The following is a 23,883-nucleotide window of genomic DNA, read 5'->3' on the forward strand; positions in this document are numbered from 1 at the left end:
GGAAATAGAACACCTCTTTATAATGACAAAGTCAACCCCTATATGGCGCTGAAGTGGAGTGGAAATATGAAAGTTAGGAACTGGTAGGCTAGAGTATTTGAGGGAAAATTAACATATGAAAGTCTATACATACACATGAATAGTATAACTATCTTTTGTAAAAGTAAACCTTGGAAAATATGGGAAACTAATGCAAAGTGAAGCAATTAGAACCAGAGAGATTAACATGCTTACTGTACAATCACTGATTCTTCAATATATGGTGAATATATTAAGTGATCTTAATGAACTGTATATTATTTTCTAATCTTTTTTTAAAATAAAGGAATGTTTACTGAATATAAGAGGAAAAGTATAAGGTCATTTTGTCAATAACCTTTGAACATGGCCCTTCTGTTATGCTTAATGAAGTCTGAGTAGGATTGGGTGAGATTTAGGAGTTCCAGAGATTTAGGAGATTTGTCCTTCAGAGAGAATCACTAAGAGAACCAGAAGTCCTATTGTTAGTTTCACCACCTCTGGCCCAGTCACATGTGATGGCAAGATCCTTTGGCTTCAGATGTATATATTTTTTATGTCTGGGATGTCTTGAATTTTTCCAGTACTGTCACTGATTTAACAAAATTGTCCAGTTGGTAAGTATTTGTTAATAAATTGTAGAAATGGGACAGTTATATATAATTTTTCCTGATTCCATTAGGTCCTAAAACCCTCAGACTAGGATATATGGAGAAAACATTCCAATGCTCTTCGCTGTCAACTTTGTTTTTCTAGAGTTTGTTATTCTGAAAAATGTTTCTGTGTATGACTGTGGTACAATAGTGCTATTATTACTTTTTTGGGGGGGCTCCAGAATATCTCTGATTTCATGTCTATAGGAAATTTCCTGTCTCAATAAAGACTGACATCTATTTGGTAATAGATGAGTCCTGGAAATTAGTCATGCATTAGAAAATTGCTTGGGGCCACTGAAAGATCAAAGGATTTATCCAGGGTGATTGTTCCCTTGGAAGTGATTCAAGTAATAGTGTGGTGGAATGGCAGGGGTTTGAATCCAGAATCAGGAAACCTTGGTGTTAATCTCAGCTCTACCATATAATCCTAGCATGACTATGAGCCAGTCCTTTTACCTGTCTAAGCCAAGGTCTTTCTTCTCATCTGTGAAATGAGGGAATTGTTAATTTCTAAGGATCCTTGCAACTCTAAACGTGTGATGCCATAAATATTCACATACCACTAGGCCCTTTTTATGTGATTCTTACCTACACTTTCCATTGGCATATGTCCCTCAGCTTGAATAACAGTTGCAATATGATCTGAGAGTTTGGGATGTAGCTTCGAAGTTGCAGGGATGAAGAAAGGCACAATTGTATGGCCATACTGGTTCAAAGTCAAACGTAACATGGGTCTTTTCGATGTCTGTCTACTCATTTTTAAAAGCTGTATAGTTAATATGACGCAAATCAGAGGAACCAATGCCTGTGCTAACATCATCTTCTTGTTGCGCCAAGTGAATAGTGCCTTCTTAATAAACATGGCGTAGAATTTCTGGCAATGAAGCTTCAACTATAAGACAGAGGAGAGACTAGGAATTACAATGGTTACAGATCTAAACATGTGAAGCAACTCCAAATTATTTGCAATTTATGGATCTGTGGCAGCTTAATGGTAGAAAGATAATATATGGGATATAAAGGATGAATGATAATCAAAAAGGAATAATTTTCAAAAGGTAAACAGATAAGTCACAACACAAGCATTCTATTCATCCTGGAACAAAATGTTTCATAAAATGACAATTCCTATTTATATAGTACTTTAAAAATTTTCAAATAAAGGTCTGTAAAATACTTTACACATTTTACCTCAGCAAATAGCACAATACTTCTATAAGATAGGTAACCATTTTATAGATGAAGAAATTGAATCTCAGAGGCTGTGACTTACTCAAGACCATACAATTTTTCAATCAGTCATTAAATAAACTTTGCTAAGCACTACTATGTGTCAGGCACTGAACTGCGGATGGAAAGAAAGGCAAAAAGATAGTCCCTCATCTCATGGAATTCACTTTCTAATAGGAATTTCATGTAATTATGTCTAAATGAGCTATATGCAGGATGGACAGCGGGCTGACAGAGACCTTAGGTTGTAGCCCACTTACCAAAGATTTCTTCTACTTCCTCCATGAATAGTTACTGTTCAACCTCCATTTCATGAATAGCAAATAGTCTGAACTTACCAGCTGAGATCTTCTCACAAGAAGAATAATCTCCAAAAAGATAAAAGAGAATTTTACAGCGCTCCCTATATTCTCTGTCTCTGCTGCTCACAAATCAAATTACTCTTACTTATAAGATGCATCTTGTCTTTCCCGGCATTCCAGAATGCAAAGAACACTGATTGCTGTCTCTCACAGATAAACATTTCTATATGTTTATAAAAACCCAATTCTCACTTTTATGGATAGCACGAGATCAAACTTCAAAGAGTTTGAGTCCTGGCTCTATTTCTTATTGCTGTCAATTCAAATACCTTTTCAGCTGACTGTTCTATAAAGTCAGGATAAAAATACTTGTACATATTTCTCATGTGTTGTTGTGAGGATAAAGTGAGATTCTGTACAAAAAGGGCCACAGAAATGCCAGCTCTTCTTGGGAAAGAAAAGGAAAATTGACACTTTTGCCTTACTTCTAATCCTTTCAACTCCACCCGCTGGCTGGTTAGAGCCATGATTATGATCTTTGCTACCATGTTAATAGTAGCTCATTCACACTGAATACAGTACCTTCAAATTTCCCAAAAGTTCCTGCATTATCATACCCATTTTACATATGAAGAAATTTAGAATCAAGGTGATCAAAGGCACAAAGAAAGTAAATAGACTACATGACTTCAAATTCATTTTCCCATTATCTCCTTCACTTGATTTTGCTGAAACTATTTACCTCTAATGGCTGTGAGAAATGGGCTTAAAACAATTTGTAATCACAGAATGGTATAAAAATGCAAGTGCTTCTCAAACCTGTGAGATTCTGTAGTCCCAGCTGTGTGACTTTTTTAAGGTGGTGTTCTTGAAGGCTGTAGGGAGATCTGTGTGCTTCTTCGATTTGAGAGTGGGCAGGCCTGGTATAGAAGGAAAATGGATGGACTGGAGATCCATGCTGGAATCGACTTCTTTGCTAACCCTAAATTAAGAAACCATAAGGAATTAATTTTATTTATTTGCATAGGGAGATGTCTATTTTTCTTCCTCTGTTTCTTATCAAGCTGAGTTTCAATACAGCCTCTGAAAACATGACTCTAATCCAGGAAGGACATGATGGACAAAGATTGGGCCTACATGTTCAAAGATGGGCTAATGGGGACAGATAACAATATCTAAAGATGAATTCACAATGATATACATCAAAAGTCCTTAAACTGTGAGTCATCCCATATAGGATCATGTAACTGAATGTGGAGATTGTGAAATTATGATCTATTATCAGTAAATATTTGGTTTGTATACTACTTTATATATTTATATACACAGGATCACATAAAAATTTCTTGGGTGAAAAGAGGTTGAAAGTAAAAGAAAATAAGAAGGCCTGATATACATTATAGATCCAAAGAGGCAAATGCAAATGATGTGGAGACAGAATTTGTGAAAGGGCTCTCCATTATTTATCAGCTAGAACAAATGGATCTTTGCTGAGAAGTTATTCAAAGACTCTTGCTTTGCTTTTCAACTTTCATGCCTAGCCTTTATCAATAGATTGACATAAAAACAAATACATTTCCCTATAATCTATAGCCAAATTTCACTTAAATTCAGAGAATGTGATTCAAGGTAATGCAAAAACTATCAAATGTTAAGACTACTTAGCACTGTCACTAAAGTAGGGGAATATGTACAGAATTAGATGGTACCTAGGACAACGTAATAACATCTAAGTTGTAAATAAATACTTTTGGAATGTATGAATCATTTTCCAAATTCTTGAAGTATCAAGACTGCATTATCTTCCTTAAACCTAAAAGAAACAAGCATTTCAGTAGAAAATAACATTGTTAATGAACCTGAAAAGGGATACTCAAAGAAATAGAGAAATCCAGGATTTCTCAGCAACAAAAACAAGACAAGAAATGTAGAGACACATTCTCTTACAGTGTTACAGTATGTTCTGCCTGGCTTTCCTACCTACTTTTCTAACAGCTCCTTTTTTTCCTCTTTGGTTGTCTTTTTGTACTTTTGGCTTTTTAAGGTACTTTTTTTGTATATCTATTCCTATAGGCAACCAAACTTGCTTTATCTTCAGTATTTTTCTTTCTCAGTCCTTCCTTTAGTCTTGTAGTTCTCACTGAGACCTGACTCCCTTCTTATGACAATCTCCCCCCCACCCCCCAGTCATCCATTCCAACACTGGGTGCATTGTCACTCATTGTTTCCCTCACTGGTCAAGGGCAAAGGGGAGATAGAAATATTTTTCCCTTTCCACTGCTCCTTCTAGGCTCTCCCTCTTCCATCATCCTCTCTTCATTTAATCCTTATCTTCCACTAAATTACAATTCTAGTAGCTATTATATACCTTCCCACTCCACCTCAACTATACATAAAGATGGTTATCTTTCTAAAATACACTACTTCCAAATCCATGAAATATGAAATTCCCTTATCACAAACTGTTTATTCCATTTTCCCTTCTGCCTTGCAACTCCAAACTGTGTTCTTCATCTTCATTATTACCTCCAACTGACCCCTTAGTTCTTTATCAAATCATTCCCTCATACTAGATATATTCTCTTCCTTTCCCCATCCTGACTCTTTGATGTGCCAGTTCAACTTTACATTGTCCTCCTTTCTCAAGTCCCCTCTTATCCTATTACTAATCTTGCCCCACCAAGCTTCAGTCTGGGATTACTCTCACAATTCATTGCCTTTGCATCTACCTTGTGCTGTTGAATGAAGATCAGTTAGAAGTCGAAGGGGAAAACTTAATTGGGAAAAAGGTTTTGCAGCAAATTTCTCTGATAAGAGTCTGATATGCTAGATACATGGAAATTGATTAATATATAACAAGTGCCATTTCCCTATAAAATGGTCAGCAAAACAAGCAGTTTTCAGAAGAAGAAATGCAAGCCATTCACTGTCATATAAAAATGTTCCAAGTCACTAATAATAAGAGAAATTCAAATTAAAACTCACACTGAAGTTCCTCCTATTCCCGCCAGATCTAAGATGGCAAAAAAGCAAAATGACAATTGTTAGAGGGGATATAGGTAGATAAATACTATTGCACTATTGGTAGAGCTATGACTTGGCCCAGATATTGTGGAAAACAACTTGGAACTATACTCAAAAAGATTCTAAATCACATATATCCTCAAAGAAATCATGGACAAAAGAAGAATCCAAAAATATTTATTAGTATTTTTGTTGTAGCAAAGAACTGGAAGTGATGTGGATACCTATCAGTTGGTGAACAGCTGAAAAAATGATGGTATATGAATGCAATGAAATATTGTTGTGTCATAACAAATTTCAAAAGGGACAGATTCAGGGAAATCTAGGAAAACTTGTAAAAGTTGATGCTGAGTTGAAGCAAGAAGAACCAGAAGAATTTATATAGTGACCATAACAATACTGTGAAGAAAAGCAATTTTTAAAGGCTTAAATTTCTAATCAATGCAATCACTGATATGATTCCAAAACACTGATGAAGCTTAATTCCCATGTCTTGGCAGAGGAATGATAAGATTAGAGGTACAAAATGACATATATATATATATATATATATATATATATATATATATGAACATATATATATAAATATCTGAATACAAATATAACTATTACATTTTCTATCTATCTATATGATTTGCTGGATAGAATGAAGGATGAATGAAAATGATACCAAAAAAGGCGTCAATGAAACATCAAAAAATGAAGAGAGCAGAAGGAAGTTCAGGAAGGGGTACAAATAGGCATTTTCCCTATTGTGTTAAATTTAATATACAATTAAAAACTCAGTATTGGGGTAGTGAGAGAAAAGTAAGTTTGTAAGGTGACTAGAAAGTGGGTGGTGACTTCAATAGAATTAGGGAACTTTAGAGAGGAAAAGTTTAGGGACAAAGACTAGTTTCATTTTGAATATACTGAATTTGGAATAAGATGATGTTAAGGTGAAAATGCCAATAGGTGATTGGTAAATACAGACTTGGAGCCTGAGAATAGATACATAGATTCATGGATTCCATGGAAATAGATTAATCTTTAGAGGGCATACACACACACACACACATATACACATATACACATATTATATATATATGGAGAGGCTGGAACAGTGACTTGGGGACATCTAATCTTAGGAGGTGAGAGATGAATGGTGATATAGCAATGGAAACTAAGAAGTTGTCAGACAGCTAAGAGAAATATTGAATGCTCTCTTTCTGATGTAAATCATTACGCTAATTGTTTTCTTAAGATTAAATCTGGGGCAGCTAGGTAGTGCAGCCCTGAAGTCAGGAGGACCTGAGTTCAAATCTGGTAGTAGAAACTTAACACTGCCTAGCGTATGACCCTGGGCAAGTCACTTAACTTGCCTCAGCAGCAGCAACAACAAAAAAGATTAAACCATTCTTACATCTCTGGCATGAATCCAATTTGATCATAAGGTTTTTTTTTCATATCTTTTTCATGTCTTCTTGTGAGGATTTTATCTAAATTTTTATATTAATATTCATGAATGAGATTAGGCTATAGTTCTATGTCTTTACCATAGTTTAGATATTAGGATCATATTTTTCTCAAAAAAATGAATTTGGTAGAATACATTCTTTCTCTTTTTGAGAACAGTGTTTGTAATATATGTATTAATTACTCTTTAAACATTAGAATTCATAGGCAAAAATCCATTTGGCTTGTTGTTTTTCCCTTTTGGAAATTCATATTTGGCCTGCTACATTTCTTTTTTTGAGATTGAGTAATTAAAGATCTTGCTTCGTTAGGTTGGTTATTTTATGTATTTTTTGGTCAATGATAATTTTCTTTGAATTCTCAGTTTTTCCAATATATAATTGTGTATGTATTTTCCACATTTAGCACAATACCAAGGGCTTAGTAATGCACATTGACTTGATTTTACAAAGGGTGAACAAAAGAAATGAAAATGATGATTTTATATGAGAAGGTAGTAGTTATGATTTGAGATAGTATACTATATCAACAACATAATGTAACAATAATAGCAATGAGAAAAGAGTGACCATCTCTTAATTGAAATGGAATGAAGATATAGATCATGACAATTGGGGAAGTCAGTAAACTGGGATTCCAGTGTTTCTGAGGGGACAACAATTAGAATACTTCATCATCATGTTGACAAGGGTAAGGGTAGAAAGAAAGGTTATAAACTAGTAAAAGACCTTGAAAAAGAAAGATAGGATATTGCAGGGAGAATTAGGATGATATAGATAGGTGGAGTGAACCTTAAAGAAGCTGCTGAGTGCTGGTAGTAATAGTAGTGGGGGTGGGGGTAGTAATGGCAGTACTTACTGGTAGTAGCTGTCATTATTATTGCCATTATTAATGGAGGAAGGATTTGAACACAGGCTTTCCTGATTCTAAGTTTAGCACCTTTTTCATTATGCTTTTCAAAAGTGGTAGTTTCCTCAACTCTTTTTTTTAGATGCTGCCTAGATTACTGCATAACTTTTTTTAAATTATAGCTTGTTATTGACAAAACATATGCATGGGTAATTTTTCAACATTGATTCTTGTAAAACCTTCTGTTTCAACTTTTCCCCTCCTTCCCTCCACCCTCTCCCCTAGATGACAGGCAGTCTCATACAGAACATACCTACTCTTAATGGCCTGCTATGTTAAGAGATTAAGAAAAGAACAGTTCTCAATAGTGACAGAGATGTGTTTTCCAATATGGCAAGGTTTTGTGAGCTCCATAAATGGAAAGCATAAAAGAAAAAAGGGATCTAAGATGACGGTAAATTTATTAGCTATGTATTAGCTACTAGTATTAGTACAAAGCACAATTGAGCATGGGTGCACAGGCCGTGGGAGGCTATTTACATCAGAGAGGCAGAACACTTTCTACATTATATAGTATACCTTCAATGACAGTGGTGAACAACTCTGACACGCATATATTTTCCACTTCTTTGCCTAGTTTGACAAGGATAACCAGAGGATTGTTGAACAATTACTTCTGTGATTGCATTTATTAAAACTTTATTGAATGCATATTGATCAATTGTAATTATATTGATTGCAATACACATTGCTCAATCAATAAGCATTTATTATATGCCAAGCATGATGCCAGGCTCTCTTGGAGGAGAGCCTTGAAGGCTGCCTTTTTGCTCTATCAAATCTATTATGATGTGTACATACTCATGTATATACATGTTTGCTGTATTTTTTGCTCATTTTTGTGATTAAAAAGATATGGCCTACTATAGAGAATCATCAAAGATACCCTGAATACATATATAAAAATTAGAAAGACACATAGATTGGTAGTTATTAGTGTAATCAATCATATCTTTACTGATATTATTACCTCTAATTTTCTCCATTCTTTTGGCATTTCCTCTTTCTTGGGTTATCTAATAAAATTATCCCTTAATACTTTCTAATTATGTTGCTTTCAGAATGGCTTTCCCCCTTAATTCATTTTTTAACATTCTTTTTTTAAAATTAATTTTGAATTCCTGATTATCTTCCTCCCTCCTTTGAGAAGGTAAACAACATGCTATCAATTATTCATGTGAAATCATGCAAAATAATTTCCATATCACAAAGAAGCAAAAAAAAGTTGAGAAAATTATACTTCAATTTATATTCATAGTTCATCAGTTCACTCTCTGGAATTAGATTTCATTTTTTCATCATGAGTCCTTTGAAAATGTCTTGGTTCATTGTATTGATCAAAGTAGTCAAATCTTTTAACAGTTGATCATCATTATAATATTGCTGTTACTATGCACAATGTTCTCCCTTCACTTTGCATCAGTTCACAAAGATCTTGCCATATTTTTCTGAAACCACCAGTGTTTACTTATGTCTCTCTTCTATATTAAACAGGACATGAGAACAACCAGTTGAGAAGACAATAAAGATAGAAAAGGTAAGGTGATTGGGCAAAGTATAACTGTAACTAAAATGTCTAGCTGGTATCTAGGAGGTGTTTGTATCTCTGGCAGCTCTAGAGTAAATATCCTACAGTAAATGATCAGGATTGCTGACATAGAAACAAGACCTAGGAACTATGGGAGGAGGAATTCTTCCCATGACCTAACTCCAGAACAGAACTTCAAGAAAATGATAAGAAATGGGAGGCAGGGGAGAGAAATTCCCATGGAAAATTATTCAAGAATTTTTCCCAAGTATAGGAAAATGAGACTGTCTTCATAGGCCTATTAAATGAAGCGTCAGTTAGATGCTGCCATACTGGATCAACTCATGCAACTCCAAGTGGTTAAAGGCTTCCCAGGAATAGATTACAGTGATATCCATGCTCTCCAATCTAGAAGTATCATCATTGAAACCTTGCACATTTTGCTTCTAGGGCTTTCTTGAACTAAGTTTGTCACGGCTTGAAATTTTTTTCTTGGGGTAACCAGTTCCCCCACCACTCAGATGGCTGATTTGATTCCAGTTTTGGCTGGTAGCTCTAAGTCCAAATGGGGTTTTCAGTCTTTCAAATTCTACTATTGAACCAGAGAGTTCAGAGGCCCATAAAGAAGAATCTAGCAAAAGGTTTCTTTTTTTTTTTTTTTTTTTAACCTTTCTCACCATCTCTTTGTATTCACTCCTAGACTCTCCTGAATCCATAGCTTTTGATTCAGAGCTTTCACTACCAGGTTTAAGATACAAGAAGGTCAGTGATAGTAAGAAAGTATAAAAATATTCATAAAACACAAATATATAACAGTAAATTCTGGAAATAAACTATATACTCCTAAATTCAGAAATGACTGATAAATTGTGGGATATTAATGCAATGAAATATGACTATATTGTAAGAAACAATGAATATAAAGAATTCAGAGAAATAAGACTTGCAGGAAAACTTGTATGAAACGATGCAGAGTGAAGAAAAGTAGAGGCAAAAGAATAATATGCACAGTGATTCCAAAAAATCTAAGCAAAGACAACAAAATTCAGCTCAAACACAAATGTTACCAAATTATAAAAATTAAAATATGCATTCATCCTTTTTATTAAATAGTAAGAATACACACTATTGGGCACTTTGCTTAAGTTTTCTTTGGGGATATACTTTTTAAGGAGTTGAAATATTTGTCAGTAAATACCTGCTGTGACAAAATTTATTGATAACAATAACAATAAGATATGAGCTTTATTATGTTTTCCAGAGTTTAGTAGACAACCTTTATACAACCAATGTGAATGGACAGCTGGATTTGGAGTCAAGTGGTCTACTTGCTTGTTCCAAGCCTTATTCTCCTCAACTTAATGATGTGCTTACAGCTGGTCAGGAAAAGTAATAAGAAGCAAGAATTAATTGACTTGATGTCATTAAATAAAACGAGGGGAAGGAGGAGAAGGAGGAACAGCATTATTTGAAATGGGCAATCAATTTATAGGATAGTCTAGAGAAAATGATTCATAGAGAGCAGATAATTCTAAGTTTTATTTTCTTCAGTCTGCAGAGATTAGCTGGGTCTTTTTTAAGCTACTTTGGGGTTGGATGGAAGACCTCCTAATATTAATGCCCTTTCAAATAATGTTTTTAGAATTGGGTATTCATCAGGACAAGAAGTAAGCTGTGTTGTTCTTGGTCATACCTTGAGTTGGCTGGTATTTAACATTTTTATGATAAAGGGATTATTGAACTGTGCTTTCCCATATGACCATTTAAAACTAGAAAGGGAAACTGTCTTTTGTTTTCAAAAGCACATTAACTGTCTTTTCAATTTCAAAGAATTCTCCTGTGCATTTGATATTTTTTAATAATAGAAGTTTTTACTAATAATTGTAAGGTTTTTTTTTAAATTGCATATTGCACCACCTTTTATTTAAGTGGAATCTGTAAGCCTTCAAGAGGAGATCAACTTTTTAAGGATGAACTTACTCACTTCAGTCAGCCCTGTTTCTTTATCTGCACACACAGAAGATAAGAGCTTCTCAAAAAAAGAAATTATTAAGAATTGTCCATGGATAGGTACAATTTAATCAGCTCTCATTACTTGTTCTATGGGTAATCTGAAGAGGAATTAGGCCAGACCATTGTAATTGTAACCAACATCTTGTTTAGGATGGAAGAAGCTGAGAGGAGACAGAACAGTTCAAAGTCATCTAATTAAAGGGAAGATATACTCAGCAATATACTCAGCAAATCACCCTGTGACAGCAACATATCCTGGATAACCTTGACTGTTGAGGAGCCCTTCTCCTTCAAAAAGGAGTACCAGTAGGCTTCTATATTTAATTAGTTCTTGTACCTTTGTTGCTTGTAGTCTTCAGATTTTTTAGAAACCAATAAAATCAAAGCCATCAAAGCCATGCTACAAGATGAGAAAACATACTGGTTGAATCCGGGTGTAATTTGTCAAGATGTAATTACTTAACAAGCATTGTCTGAAGTTCACTGAGGTCCATCTAGCTCTGTCAGTTTGATGCTCGGGGACATAGCTTTATATGGCAGATTAGTATGAAGGAAAACAAGCTCTCCCAAAGAACTGCCTTCTTCTTTGTAATAATATTATTTTTTAATATTTAGAAAGAGAAATGCACTTTTTGTAACATTTTAGTTGACATACAACATGTTAAGAAACCGGGTCCATGGAATTCTGAGAGGATACTACCAAACAACAATCAGTAAGAAAATAATGCTTTAGTATCTGCCTGGCACTCAACTATCACCCATGGTTTCAAGAAGCATATTTGGTAGCCATACCCCACTAAACTATTTTGGCTGATGGGTTATATCAAGTTGAGGGTAACCAATGGGCCTCAAATCTGTTGGTTTGAGATAGAGAGTGTTTACCCCAAGCATGTGGAGACTTTTCTAAGTGGAATGGGCACATGAGAACAATTTGTTCCAAAGGCCATGAAGGTGGTTGACATAGGCACTCTGGAAATTTTGAAGCTTGGTCAGATATTTGAAGATGCCAAGGTCATCCATGGCATCCTGAATTATCTCCAGTCATCTTTACTTTTGTCTTGCCACTGGACTTAGATGACTCAGGAAGAGAAAGTGAAGCTGAAGACTGTGCAATTGTACTTCACTAAAATCTAGCTAATGCACAAGTTAAAAACAAGTTAAAATGTCATTAGTCTTCTTTGAAAAATGAAAGACAAATCACAACATAAAATAGTGATGAAATCTTTAAGTTTGTTACGTGTTTTATGAAGCAAAAAAATCCCTCTATGTGTTGGTGCTCCAATCTTATGCAGATGTTAAAGTGATTTTAAAGAATAAAGTTCTTTGAGTCATAATTATCTAAGTCATAATGCCACTTGGAGGCTTTGTCTTCAATCATAAATGACAGCAATTACATTTTTAAAACCATTTATCTGAAAGGGGGAGAATAAGAAGAAGTGTTCCATTATCCTTTTCCATGTCCTGTTAAATTGTGGAGGAAGAAGAAAACCTTTTGTCACCTATAGTAAAATAATGTTTAATAGAGACACAATACATTAAAATTTATCATTTTCATTGAGCAAGGAGTTTCCCCCAAATTCATCATGTTCAGTTTCTGAACATGCAAGAAAATGCAAACATTAGAATAAAATTTAAAAGAATAATAAAAGAAATAAAAAAGTCCATTGGAAGACTGAGAAAGGTTTGCTGTATCTTAGTGAAAGCCCAAGAAAAAACATGAAAGGATTCATATCAACATTTACTGAGCACTTACATTATGGATATTTTATACAAAAGGAACAAAATTAGGATGCTGACCTGCCATTCAAATGATTTGATAGAAGAAATCTTCCTGATAACCTAACTCAACAGGTCTATGACTTATTTCATTTTTTCTCCTTGGGTACAGTTATTATCAATTGCATTTATTAATTCTTCCACTAGTTTATTAATTTTGTAGTGTTTAAATACTTTCTCATTATTGCCTTTAGAATCTCTTGTAGAGAATTCTAGAGTTTGGGAGCCAATTGTAATTCCCACTTCTGAAGCTTTACATCATTCCACCACTTCCACCTTATTAATGCAAAAAGTGCCCAGAATTACCGCTTTACTCACCTAAGGAAGACTTCTTCCATAGTGGTGACAGAAGCCCCAAAACTAGAGATGCCCAGCTCTGCTTGTCTCTCTTCCAATTCTTCAAACAAAGCTTGAAATCTGGAAGAAGAGATTTAAAAAAGGGAGAAAACTAAAAAGAGCCTTTTTAAAAGGTAGTATTTTAATATTTTGGGGCCTCAAATATTTTTATTCTAGGATGGGAAGCAATCACTTTATAAGGAATTTGTATGGCTATTTTAAGAAATATAAAGAAGTGACAAGAACACAAGCATAACCCATTTGGGGAATTTCTGATATAGGAAAGGGATGTCAGTTTGAGGCAAAGTACAATGATACTATTTTCTGGAATGAAAAAAAATTCTATATTCAATAGATTATTCTTATATTCTAGTTCAACAGCAACTGTACAAGCTGATGAAAGCCAGCAGAGCTCATCCCAAAGGGGTGAAATAGTTTCTCTGAGGAAAATTCATGCCTCAGATAAATCAATAATATAGCCTGAATGAATGGCGGCTAGATTTTATAGCAAAACTTTCTCGTAGGTATTCTTTCAACCTACTTTCCATTCAGCTGTCTAAAGCAAAGATCTCACCCCGCTGCTCCATCCCCACTGAATGACCCCCATCCTCACGCCTACACCACAATATACTGAATTTCTATTATCTTCAGAGTCAATTTGAGATGCTTTCTGGCATTTAAAGCCTTCTACAGCCTGAACCTTCTTACCTCTCCAGTCTTCTTACATTTTATTCCAAAAAATCTTTAGTCCAGCATCACAAGCCTTCTTGCTATTCTCACTCTGCTCCCAATTCAGTGCATTTTCACTGCTACCCTACTACCTGAAATGCTCTCTCTCCTTACTTCCTGTCTTCCCTGGATTTCTTAAGAGAGTTAATTAAAATTCTACCTTTTGGAAGTCATTTTAGGTTGCTCTCATACCCCACATCCTCCCTGCTAATGTCTTCCCTCTGAAATAATTTTTCATTTCTACTTTATATATCTTATATGTACATAGTTACTTTGCATGTTGTCTCCTTCATTAGAATGTACATTCCTTGTAAGTATTTAATACATGTTTGTTGACCAGTTGCTTGATACTACTTCATGAAATAATTAGCCTGTTCTGTTTTTCTCTGTGTAAAAATAATTACCTTTCTCCATTTTCCCCAGGGAAATTTCTGATTTAGTAAAAGTAATTTTCAATGAGTTAATTTTCTAATTGCAAATACTCCTATTCACTTGGTGATGTAATTCAAGGAATATATCTTTTGCTTCTTGATCTTTTGAGGAGGAAAGGGGAGGAAAGAGAAAGAAAGAGAGAGAGGAAGGAGGAGGAAGTGGAGAGGAAGCAGGGAGAATGAGAGTGAAACAGACACTGACTATCACAACAAGTTGTCAGACTCCAGAAAGTGAAAATATTACTCATTTCCTGTCTGGAATGATGTTTTGTGACAGCAGCAAAATATGAACATGTTAGGACAAAAGGATATTATCTGTGTTTTGCACTTTCTCTATTTTTTTTTTGCTTTTTTTTCTTTCCAAATCAATATTATTGCTACTAGTGGAGGCAAACCAAATTACTTTCTTGTGGCTCTTCTCAAAATTCCTGTGACTTTCCAAACCAAATGACTGTTTCTGACCACTATTCTCCTCTATGTATTGTCTCTTATTACAATATAAGACAGGAACTGTCTTTCTTTTGTTTTTGAATGAACACATCATCATTTTTTGGGGGGCAGCTAGGTAGTGCAGGAGATGAAGAGGATTGGTCAGGATTTGTTAGGGTCAGGATCAATCAAGATTGTTCAGGAAAAGAATTTTAGGGACCAAGTTGGCTCTTGGTCAAGACAGATTTTAAGGCAAAACAGTGAGATAGACCTAGTTTGTAAGGGATCAGTAGCAAACAAACCAAGAGATCCCATATTTATACTAATTTCTGGACCAGGTGTCACAGAGTTAGTTCTTTATGTGAGCAGTTAAACACAAGGAACAGAAAAACAGGATGCGTTTGCCCACCTAGCCAGATGCAGATGGCCTGGATTATGCTACATATTTCCAAGATCTCTGGTTGTAAACAATTGTAAACAGTATCATGTATGCCCCAAGTCTTAAAAAAAGAAAAAACCCACAGCCTTTGTTGCTGGGCAAAATTTCTCTTGTTGATGGACAAGTTTTCCAAAGAGTAAAGTGCAAGGTAAGGGCAATGCCAATCCCATCAGCAGATGGAGTGACCGAACCAGAATCAGAAAGTCTCATCTTCCTGTGTTCAAATCTGGTCTCACACACTTACTAGCTGTGTGACAATGCTCAAGTCACTTCACCCTCTTTGTCTCAGTTTCCTCATCTGTAAAATGAATGGGAGAAGAAAATGGCAGATCCCAGTGTTTGTGCCAAGAAAACTCTAAATAGGGTGGGTCATGAAGAATTAGACAGGACTGAACAAAAATAAACCTAATTTTCTGACATGGTACGTGATATGAGCTCTATGGAGCCCACCCTGTTCCCATTGTCAACCTTCTCTCCCACAAAAGAAGGCCACGTTCCTGGGACTGCTCTCTTTTCAACATGACCAACATTTGCCCAAGCATCCAGGAATCACTAAGAAACCTGCAGATAAGGGACTTTTTATTCTCCTGAATAGGCACACACTACTTGCCCAAGTAACCTTTGTGAGAAAAGCACTTTGATTTATTGCATTATCATATCCCAGGTTTTGTATTCCAGTCATGCAGTTTGAAGTAGACATAATGTACATATGAGTTCTTTCTCAATTAGGACTCTTTTAACTCCTCCCTAATTCTGCCAAACCTTGCCTTAGCTTTCCCTTGCCCTCCCACCCTCAGAAATGTCTTTTCTTTCAAAAACCTCACATAGATCACTTTGATAATCCTGTGTTTTTTGAAGAAATAATCTTTGTGGCTATGAGGATGCTTTTGTTTTTCATATTCCAAACCAATCAGAACCTAGTGCTTCATCAGTAAACATCTAATTAATGTTTTTTCATTCATGCATACATATAGTAATTCTTTTCTTTCTGATCCAAACTTCTGGAGGACAATGGCAGTTCTAGGGATGCAGAGACCAATAATAGCAGTATGAGCAATGAAAAACAGCCAGTGCTACTTAGAATCAACTGAGGGTTTGGAGTCTTTGGCTGCTAAATTGCAGAGAATTTAGTTACCTAGGTTTGCTTTAATCTAAGAACTGAAAAGGAGAAAAATGTCCCTCCCCATTTTTTCTTTCCATTTTTCATGAAAATATGTTTAGGAAATATTTTTTTCAATACCCAATTCCTGGGAGTGGATTTTTTTGGGGGAGGGTGAGTTTATATTGTATTTTGCATTTTAATTTTGTTATTAAAGCTATGTGACCCAAACATTCTAAAAGTCTGAATATATAAATCTTGAGGGGAGAGATATACCAGACAGTATAATATCCTTAAGGGGTGAGGAGCAATGAACCAAAAGTTATAAATAGTTAAGTTTCATCTTTTAATATTTCATCAATATTTAATCTCCCAGAGTGGAATTAAATCTAAGAGCTAGGTGAAAATATAGAATTTTGTAAGATGTAATGTTTGGGGTAAGGAGAGATCTTTGGATTTAATTGTTAGTGACTATGAACTAAGTAAACAAATGGAGTAGAGTGACACCTAGAGGCTAATTCAAACCCCTTGACTTTATTTCATCTATTATGACTATCCATATGAGCCAACACTCTGAGTGATTATCAGGTTACAGGGATTCACTTTCCCACGAATATTGCACAAGCCAAGGGAATAGGACCAAGTTACAAGGGGCAGTGACAGGAACGTAGAGGCTCCAAACTCTGACCTGAGGAAAGCATAAAGCTAGGAAGAGATTGATTATTTTTTTTATAACTTTTTATTGACAGAACCCATGCCAGGTAATTTTTTACAACATCATCCCTTGCACTCACTTCTTTTCCGATTTTTCCCTCCCACTCTCCACCCCCTCCCCTAGATGGCAAGCAGTCCTATATATGTTGAATATGTCGTAGTATATCCTAGATACAATGTATGTATGCAGAACCAAACAGTTTTCTTGTTGCACAGGGAGAATTGGATTCAGAAGGTAAAAATAACCCGGGAGGAAGAGATTGATTGACTCAATCAAATTATTCAACCCACCTTAAAGTCTTAAGATGCCATGTTCTGACACTGTAAACTGGGAACATTTTTTGATTGAATCTAATTAATAGGCTTTAGACATGGCACAAAAAAGTTCTTAATTTTTTAATGCCACTGGATGAACTGAAGTAATTTTATAAAGGAAATATGTTTAAACTGGTTGAGAAAATTTGGTCATACAAAAGAACACGTCAAAATTTTAAGTATCTAATAGCATCTGAGTGGTAGAAACGTCTAGTCAAGCCTTGAGAGCAATTCTTGTAGTAGGAGAGAAAGAAATGTCCTTTAGCCTAGGTCTTTGGTCCCCTTTCCCCAAATCCATCATCAGCAAGGCTGGAAGAGGACTTTGGCTACAGTCTGCACTGGGATCCAAGACTGGATGCAATGAAGAAAGGCAAATTCAAGGACCTATATTGAGCCCAGGAGAAAAGTTATACAAAATCTAAGGAGGTCATTTTGAAAATCCTAGCACAAGGACTTCTACAATCTATGAATTATCCCTTTGTCACAGGTGCTTTCTAAGCTTAATTCCACTTTTCCCTAGGTTCCTTATATATTTGTGGGAAGAGTATGTTAGATTTTTGGGGGTTTGTTTCATACCAAATGTATCACTATGTATTTCCTTCTAAAATTAATCCTGGCTGATTCATTGATATCTTCTAATAATAATGGGGAGGAAGCATGGTAATGTGATACATGTATGTATATATGTAGATATCTACATATGATATAGCAATGGAACTATATCTCTTTTCTACTCCTCAGGGCTTTCCCTAAGTTTATAGGGGGATAAGAATTAACCATCTGAGCACTGAAGATGCAACTTAATGGATTCAGGGAGAAAAGCTCCAGAGTATAAGCTTTAATAGAAAATCAGCTTTGAACACTGAGCAACTAAAAACCATTAGCATTGTTCTTACTGGATCCTTCATACCTGTTTACATTTTCTTTAGGCAGGATAAATGATAACTCAGCTCCCATATTGCTCTCCAAAGAAGCATTTGGTATATGTGTATAAATCAGATTTTCAATACCATTTATGTTACAATGACTGCCCTTCACCATGATAATATGATATCCTGCACCTGAAAGAAAATATATGAAAAATTAAATAAACTATTTTGACAATTCCCTTCCTTACATCATTCTTGGACTTCAGTTATTTTAATTAAGTTGTGTCTCTAGGAGGTGCAATTTGATTGTAATCATAAGCTGTTTATCTCTGGTGCTTCTTGATCTTACTTCTCACTCTTGTCTCCTATTACTCAGCTGGATTACAGGATAAGAGGCATTTGAGGGGAAGAGGCATAATAAAAACAAGGGATCTATATTCTTCATAATGTTTTAGGATGATTTTGTATCCAGGTAGGCAAGGATGGACTACACGTCCAAAAAGGTTTTAAGGGCAAAAAAGAACATGTTTTTTCAGGAGAGGGCCCTGAATATGATTCTGGTGTGTGTGTGCGTGTGTGTGTGTGTGTGTGTGTGTGTGTGTTATGTATAATATGTTTGCATGGGGAATGAAGAAAAAAAAATGCAGCCAAATAAAGGAAAAGACTAAAGAAAAAAGGGCCTTTGGGAACATAGAAGATGGAGGTCTTCTCCCCTCACTTCCACTTCTGCTAACAGGTGGCAGACAGTGAAGTATTTACCTAGAGTAGTCCGTCAAATCCAAATCCTTTCCTTCTAGTAGAAGTGGTAAATTAAGATGAATTGACTGGGAGTAAACAGAGCTGTGCACAGAGCCAATCCTGAGAGACAATTAAGACTCCTGTGACAGTCTGAGGCCAACACAACTCAAGAATTGCCCAAAAAGGTTTTCTATTATCCACTGTAAATCCACTGTAAATAACCCTCTCCTGAAAAGGTTGGATGACAGAAAGATTAATGACGAGGCACCAGTGAGGAAATGTAAAAAGGGATTTGATGTGAAAATGGTTGCTGGACTGCATATTATTTGTTTTTAGATTCTTCTTGATGTTACAATGCTTTCTATTTTAATTTAAAAAATTATATCTCCTCCTGGATAATCTTTCCTGAGTTTTTAGTCACACTATTTTTTTCTTTTTGAGTTGTTTTCTGATTTTTCTTACAATATTCCATATGAATACATATTTTCTAAGATTCTCTGAAGTCATCTTTTTTGGTCATATTTTAATGATGTAGTATTTCTTAACACTAATATGCCATAATTTGTTCTTTAGATTATGAGCTCCTTGACAATGGTTTTTGTTGTTGTTGTTTTGGCCTTTCCTTATATCTCTAATGCTTAGCACATTGCCTAATATATAGAAGCTTAATAAATGTTTGTTGACTTGAAGATTTGATGAAGACATCCCCCAAATGATGGGTATAGCCTTAGATTTTAGAACTTTTTCCTTTTTCCTCTCTTAATCACACATTCATATCAGTAAGCCTATTATCTGCAACTATTCTATCCTTGGTATTATTCTCCCTCTTAACTAGCTCTCTTTCTTCCCTTTTTGTTTAGTTTGATAAACTTCTACAACACATTATTTGTGTGTACGTGTGCGTACAATTGTGTGTATGTGTGTATACAACTACTCATCTGTTTCAGATAAGAGGATCATTTGATATCTGATGCCCTCACTTGAATATGATATGAATAGCATTTTTCCACATGAAACCTTTGGAATTGTCTTGGATCATTTGTTTGCTGGGAATAGCTAAGTAACTTCATAGTCTTGATTAATATACAATATTAATGTTACTATGTATTCTCCTGGTTTTATTCATTTCACTTTGTATCAATCAGTTCATATAAGTCTCAGGTTTTCTGAAATCATCCTGTTTGTCATTTCTTATAGCACAGTCCTTCCTATTCTATTACAATCATATACTACAACTTATTCTAGCTGTTCCCCAACTGTTAAGTTTGTTCTCCATTTCCAGTTCTTTGTCTCCTAAATGAATTTATATATATATATATATATATATATATATATATATATATATATATATATATATTTTCCTTTTTTTTACGTGTAGATCCTTTCTCTTTTCTAAAAATCTGCAGATGTACTAGTGGTATTGCTGGGTCACAAAGTATGCAGAGTTTTATAGTTCTTTGGGCCTAGTTTCAATTTGCACTCCATTATGGGTAAATTATTTCACAATTCCAATAACAATTCATGAGTGTCCCAATTTTTTCACATTCCCCCCATTATTTATCGTTTTCCTTTTCTGTCATATTAGCCAATTTGTTAGATTAGGTGGTGGTACTTAGATTTGTCTTAATTTTCATCACTCTTACCAATAGAGATTTAGAGCATTTTTTATATGACTATAAGTAGCTTTGATTTCTTCATGTGAAAACTGCCTGTTCATATTCTTTGACCATTTATCAACTGGAGAATTACTTGTATTGTATTCTTATAAATTTGACTCAGTATTCCTTTGAAAAATAGTTTTTTTTTAACCTCATAATGCTTCTCTTGATCTTGGTCTTGTATTTGAAGATCAAATTTTCTGTTCAACCATAGTCTTTTCATAAAAAATGATTGAAAATTCTCTATTTCCCTGAATGTTCATCTTTTCCCCTGAAAGTTAATACTTAGCTTTGTTGAATTTAATTCTTGGTTGTAGTCCAAGCTCCTTTGCCTTCAGGAATATCATATTTCAGGCCCTTCAATCTTTTAAAGTGAAAGTGACTAGATCCTAGGTAATCCTGATTGTGGCTACTCAATATTTCAATTATTTCTTTTTGACTGCTTGTAGTATTTTCTCCTTGATTGGGTAATTATGAAATTTAGCTACAATATTCTTTGGAATCTTTCAGGAGTTGATTGGTGGATTCTCTCAATGATAATTTTACCCTCTGGTTCTATGATACCAGAGCAATTTTTTTCCTTGATGATTTCTTGAAAGATGCTGTCTAAGCTTTTTTTTTTTTTTCCCATCATGGCTTTCACGTGTCTCTCCTGAATCTATTTTCCAGGTCAGTTGTTTTTCCAATGAGGTATTTTACATTATCTATATTTTCATGTTTTTAGTTTTGTTTGACTGATTCTTGACTGATGTCTCATTAAGTCATTAACTTTCATTGAATCAATTCTAATTTTTAGTGAATTATTTTCTTTAGTGAATTTTTTAAACCTCCTTTGCATTTGGCCAATTATACTTGTTTTGTTCAGTGGATTTTCCACCTCCCTTCCATTCTTGCTAATTCTATTTTTCAAGGAATCATTTTCTTTTTCCATTTTACCAAATTTATTATTTAAAAAGTTGTTTTCTTCAGCATATATATATATATATATATATTTTCCATTTTGACAAATTTAATTTTTAAGGAGTTATTTTCTTTAGTCGATTTCCATGTTTCCTTTAGATTTGGAGACCAGTTCATATTGCCCTTTGAACTCTCAGCAGCATTATGCCTTTACTGTCCTCTTCTAGGTTTGTGTTCTGATCTTCCCTGAGTCCATAGTAGCTTTCTATAGTTAGAACTCTTTTTGCTTCTTTGATCATTTTTAAAAGCTGAACTCTGCTCCTAAGGTACAGGGGAAATGCAGGGGGATAGGGACCTCTCACTGACTGGAGGGCTGGGGCTGATGGTGATGCAGGCTTTTCCACTGTGCTGGGTGAGCCTGCCCAAGTCCCAACTGTGATGCTGGGTTCAGGCCTCACAATTTGCCTCCTATAGTTGGGGTGGAGATCTCACAGTTGGTCTGCTGATCCTCTGGCCTTCTGAGCAAGGATAGAGCAGCCAACGCTGCTGTATTTCAGTTAAGATTCTCCTGCTATATTTCCCATGTCAGGCCTTCCTGCACAGGGCCTCCCTGAGCCAGGCCTTTCCATACTGTGCCTCCATTGGGCTATGTTTCCCCCTGCTCAATGAGACAGACTTACCCTGAAATCCTTCCAAGATATCTTAAGATGGAAAATTATTACACTCCAAATTTTTGTAGGTTCCAGAATCTGTTCAGAAGCTTAATCTAATATTGATTCTGAGAGGTAGTCTTGTCTACTCTGCTCTCTGTCATCTTGGCTCTGCCTCCATTCTCTCTATATATAAGAAACGAGGCCTTGATCAGAGGTATTTAGTACAAAAATTGTTTCCCAGGTTCCTGTTTTCCTTCTACTTTGGATGAACTAAATTTTGTTTGTGCAAATTTTAAAAAATTTGATATAATCAAAATTATCTATTTTACATTTTGTACTGGCCTTGATCTTATTTGGTCAAAAATTCTTCCCTTCTCCACAGATCTGACAGGTGACCTACTCCTTGCTCTCTTAATTTGCTTTTGGTATCACCATTTATATCTAAATTACGTACCAATTTTGACCTTATTTTGCTATGTGGTATAAGACGTTTGGTTTACACTTAATTTCTGCCATATTGTTATTTTCCAGTTTTTCCTAGTGGTTTTTGTCAAATAGTGTGTTCTTAATCCAAGAGTTAGAGTTTTGGGATTCATCAAATAGTAGACTGCAATAGTGATTCATTACTAAGCGATTCCACTGATTTTCCATTTTTGTTTCTCAGCCAGTACCAGATAGTTTTCATGGATATTGCTTTAAAATATAGTTTGGGATCTGTTATGGTTGCCTTTTTTTTAATTCCCTGGATAAACCTTTGGTTTTTTCCACATGATTTTTGTTATTTTTTTTTAGCTCTATAAAATAAATTTTTGGTAGTTTGATTGGTATGGCATTGAATAAAGAAATTAATTTAGACAGCATTGTCATTTTTATCATATTGATTCAGCCTGTCTATGAGCAACTGATTTTTTTCCAATTGTTTACATGTGACTATTTGTGTGAAAAGTGTTTAGTAATTGTATAGAAGTGCATTACTTAGGTAAGGTTTACCACACTCTGGAGCTAAGCTATTTATTTTTCTCCAGAGCTTTTATTTTATTTTAAATCTTTTAATTTCTTGCATTCATTTAGTCATTGTGGAAAATACATTTATTTTTGTCTTAAATCTCTCCTTGCAGTTTTTACAGTGTTACTTTCTCCTTCTAAGCTTAATTTTGGGGGTATCTCCATATCCATAATTCTTTTGGCCATTGCTATCTTTTTATCCAATTCTTAAGGTTTAGGTCCTCAATTTATGCACAAGCAGCTCTGCCTCTTACTGCACTATTGAGTTGAGTTATTACCACTGCTTGGCTTTGGTTCACCAGGTCCCCTATGATGACTTCTACCTCCTGGGATGTGTCTATGCTAAAAGGACTGGTAAATTTTAGGCCCCTTTGTATCTTTGATATTCAGACTGCTTGACCTGCAGGATCACTATGGCATCTCAGAGTGTCAGGCACATTTAAACCCCAGGCCAAGTCTGAACATTATTGTGATTGTACTTGTTATTTACGAGGTCTATGTTATGACAGCTAGAATGCATAGTGGACAGGATGCTGGACTTGGAGTCAAGAAAACCTGAATTCATATGTTGTCTCATATGTTAATTTAGCTCTGAGATTCTGGGAAAATCCTTTAACCTCTCTTAGACATAGTTTCTTCACCTATAAAATGGGGATA

The 23,883-nt window shown here is 35.0% G+C and overlaps 1 protein-coding gene across 13 annotated transcripts in view; it reads right to left on the bottom strand.

Annotated features, from left to right (window-relative positions):
* The window catches only part of LOC100913752 (ATP-binding cassette sub-family A member 3), a 243,396-nt gene that overhangs the window by 50,435 nt on the left and 169,078 nt on the right, over positions 1-23,883 (bottom strand). For all 13 annotated transcript variants that reach the window (XM_031963816.1, XM_031963863.1, XM_031963847.1 and 10 more), the window contains 4 exons: positions 18,314-18,464; positions 13,230-13,328; positions 3,026-3,188; positions 1,263-1,566 (listed from right to left, as the gene is read on the bottom strand). In XM_031963816.1, coding sequence (XP_031819676.1) covers positions 1,263-1,566; positions 3,026-3,188; positions 13,230-13,328; positions 18,314-18,464 — 717 coding nt within the window. The remainder of the gene's footprint in view (positions 1-1,262; positions 1,567-3,025; positions 3,189-13,229; positions 13,329-18,313; positions 18,465-23,883) is intronic.

This window comes from Sarcophilus harrisii, chromosome 1 (genome assembly GCF_902635505.1).
Source record: "Sarcophilus harrisii chromosome 1, mSarHar1.11, whole genome shotgun sequence".
Classification (NCBI taxonomy): Eukaryota; Metazoa; Chordata; class Mammalia; order Dasyuromorphia; family Dasyuridae; genus Sarcophilus; species Sarcophilus harrisii.